The sequence below is a fragment of the Meleagris gallopavo genome, chromosome 3, assembly GCF_000146605.3.
Source record: "Meleagris gallopavo isolate NT-WF06-2002-E0010 breed Aviagen turkey brand Nicholas breeding stock chromosome 3, Turkey_5.1, whole genome shotgun sequence".
Taxonomy (NCBI): Eukaryota; Metazoa; Chordata; class Aves; order Galliformes; family Phasianidae; genus Meleagris; species Meleagris gallopavo.
This window is the reverse complement of record NC_015013.2, coordinates 72,735,951-72,739,044: the sequence shown is the minus strand read 5'-3', so window position 1 is coordinate 72,739,044 and position 3,094 is coordinate 72,735,951. Positions and strand designations below refer to the sequence as shown.

The following is a 3,094-nucleotide window of genomic DNA, read 5'->3' as shown; positions in this document are numbered from 1 at the left end:
TACATATATATCCAGGAGCTTGGCTAATATAATTTATATTGGAGTAATGAGAGAAAGTCACTCACCCTTTCCTGAGCTCATGAGATTAACTCCAATGGAGCAGATCTCCAGAGAGATCCTTCCCCGCTAGCAGTCAGCTCTTAAATGGGTCTAGGAGAGTTGGAGCCAGGCTCCACCCCTTCCTGCAGCACAGGTGATTTGCCTTCACCTGTGCTCCCGTTGCTGACTCCTTGCTCGCCTCAGGTGATCAATCAGAGGTTCAGGCTGTGATTCAGCAGCCCCATACAGAGTCTCAAATCTAATCCACACAAACTAGCTGAATAAACCCATCTCTCAATTACTCTTTAGCTTAGATATAACTGAAGCCATAAAACAACACAGAGAACACAAATCCATGTTTAGTTTGCGTAATTTATAAAAAAAGGTCCCACTTAGTGAAATTTTGAACTAGTTGCTATATGCAATTAGTAAATGTGACTGGAAAAGTAATACAGCTAGATGTAAAACAGTGATCATTGAAAGAATAAAGAAACATACAAAAAGCCTCTCTTCACACTCCCTCTAACTTGTAGACTATGCAAATCATCATTCATCACTAAACAAATGGCATGTGTCAGAAGAAAAACAAGTAGTAAACAGTTATCTATACAGACCCACAGAAACCGTCAGGTCAAGTTGCTTTAACTTGAAGACACAAAACGTACCTGCTCAAGCACGTCCAGCTTTAACTCAAGTTTACTGAGAACAACGTCTCCTCCCCAGAGCGACAACTGCAGGTCCGAAGGCTTCAAGTTCTTGATGTAGCGATTCACATAACTCATCAAAATGGGAGTTACGTAGGACTCCAGCATCCTGGGAGATTTCTAAATTGCAGGGCAAGGACTGGGAACAAACAAGACAAGATATTATTTACAAACTTGCCAGCACAATCAGCAATAAAGCAGTAACCCTGCTGTTAGGACATATGAACAAAACATACTTGAAATTCTAAGCAGAGGTACGCTTTGAACCTAGTATATAGAGACGTGCATAAAGATGAAGAAGGCAGCAAGTTGAAGGTCCAGCTGCCTACATTGGTGAATCTGCAGTCTCCACACACAGCAGTAAGTGGTGTGTTCACTATTCAAAAGCAAAGGAAGTCAAGTTGCTCAACACACTTTCAAATAAGCAAACTACAGTTCAATCTACACAACCCCTGCCGCTTTTCATTGATACACATTCGTATTCAAATACCACCTGAGCACCTCGCCGATCTCCCCCCGAACTCCCTCAGCAAACCGCCCTCCTTCAGCGCCCAGCTACGTTAACGCCGGACACCGCTCAACACGGCTCATCACCTCACCCCACGCCCTTCCAGCACCCCCGCGCTCCCCTGAAGAGCTCCTCCCACTCAGCCCCTTACCGGCCCCTCCGAGCTCCGGAGAAGCTCCGTGCGCTCCCGGCCGGGACGCGGGATCCCGGCGCAGGCAGCCGACCCCCGCTCCTGCCCGCCTCACGGCCGCTTCCGGGTTCTCCGCTGCGTGTGTTCTCTTTAAGCGTCCGGCTGGAACCGCGAGTCTTTTATAAGAGCGCCGGGGCTGCCGGTCCCTCCGGAAGAATTTTGCGATGCACCAGAGAGACCGGAAGTTGGGCTTGAAGCCGGAGAAGTGCTCTGCTCAGGAGAGGGGGAGCGGGCAGAATGCCGTGCGCATGCGCCTTGGCTGAGGGCGGAGCGGAGTAGGTGTGGCTGTTGTGGTGGCTGAGAGGGGGGGGGCGCTCCCTCTGAGGAGCGATGGGATTCTGTGCTGGAGGCTGCTTTGCTCAGGAGGGTGGGCCCGGCCCGACGTGAATCCCTGCGATACGTTACTGTGTGACTGTGGGCGTCATCCTCCTCGAGCTCCGAGCTGTGATCGACATCGCGCTGCGCTGCTCCGCGTTGCGTTCCCGTCACATCTGGGGCAAATCGCAGCAGTAGCGAGCGTGCTGCTGGTTTGGAGGCTGTCAGATAAAGACGTGCGTTTTCCGTTTTGATTTTGAGTGAAGTTCTGCCTTAGTCCCTCATATCGGTTTTGAACGTGTGGAGAAATACACTCGGAAACGTCTTTATTTTTTGCGTGCCCAGAGCCTTGCTCTGCAGGAGAGCACCGTCTGACCGCCCCAAAGCTCTGACGGCTCTGGGGCCATTGCTGGGCCTGTGCCGAATTAACGTGGCCTTCAGGGGTGACCTGGGAAAGAGCAGGGGCCTATTTCCTCAGGGTGAAGCACGGCAGGAGAGCCCTGCAGGCGTTGCTTTGCAGTGTGGGAGGCAGTTTTCCTGTCACAAACTTGAAGCAGTTAGGACTACATTCATGATGAAGGTCACCACATTCATAGAGGAGCGCAGTGTTTGGCTGTTCTTCAGCATGTGCAGCTTGTTAACCTACTGGAGGTGGCAGCAGGTAGGTGAGGGACAGAAAAATCACTAAATAAAGTGACCTTTCTTTAAGAATATGCTTCCAACTTGCAATTTCTCTAGTGCTAAAGTTCTTGAATAGTTACTTTCCATAACGGCCACGCACTGCTGTCCCTGTGCTAGAAATGAGGGAGTGGTGTGTTGAATTTCACCGATAAAACTTTTTGAGAGTCTGCAGTGTGAGCCAGCTCAGTGAAATAATCTGTGTTAACGGAAGCAACCTTGTTTGTAGCACAGCCTCTCTGTAGAATTGCATTGACAAACCAGAGGGATATGCCAACAGATAAGCATAATGTTGAAGCACACCCTAAGCATACATCAAAAGCCTCCATATTCAACAGAAAAACATTCCTCTGTTTCTTTGTCCATTGTGTGATTGGTTTTGAATGACGCATCCAATCAACACTGGAATGTTTTCAGAAAATTTGGGATGGAAGAACAACGCCCTATTTTGGTGAAAGTCAGTAAACTAGAAAAGGGGAGACACGTAGCATTCCTGGCAGCTGCTTGGCAGACCTAGCAGCTCTGAAAAACTCTGTAATTTTCCTGGCAATTATTAGCATTTCATATAACTACCTCCATCTCAATTCCAGTTCAAGTACGTTGATGCCCTGAATTATACAGAGGAGAAAAAATACAAAAAAAAAAGGAAAAAGAAAAAGA

General features: G+C 48.4%; 1 protein-coding gene across 7 annotated transcripts in view; it reads right to left on the bottom strand.

The window, feature by feature from the left end:
- VPS13B (vacuolar protein sorting 13 homolog B) overlaps positions 1-3,041 on the bottom strand; it is a 416,489-nt gene extending 413,448 nt beyond the window's left edge. For 6 of the 7 annotated variants that reach the window (XM_010709173.3, XM_010709170.3, XM_019614165.2 and 3 more), the window contains exons 1-2: positions 1,403-3,041; positions 705-882 (exon numbers count right to left, since the gene is read on the bottom strand). In XM_010709173.3, coding sequence (XP_010707475.1) covers positions 705-851 — 147 coding nt within the window. In that variant the 5' untranslated portion in view covers positions 852-882; positions 1,403-3,041. Of the gene's footprint in view, positions 1-65; positions 95-704; positions 883-1,402 lie in introns of those variants that run through there. The other variant, XM_019614167.2, reaches the window with a different exon arrangement.
- Between the last annotated feature and the right edge of the window lie 53 nt (positions 3,042-3,094).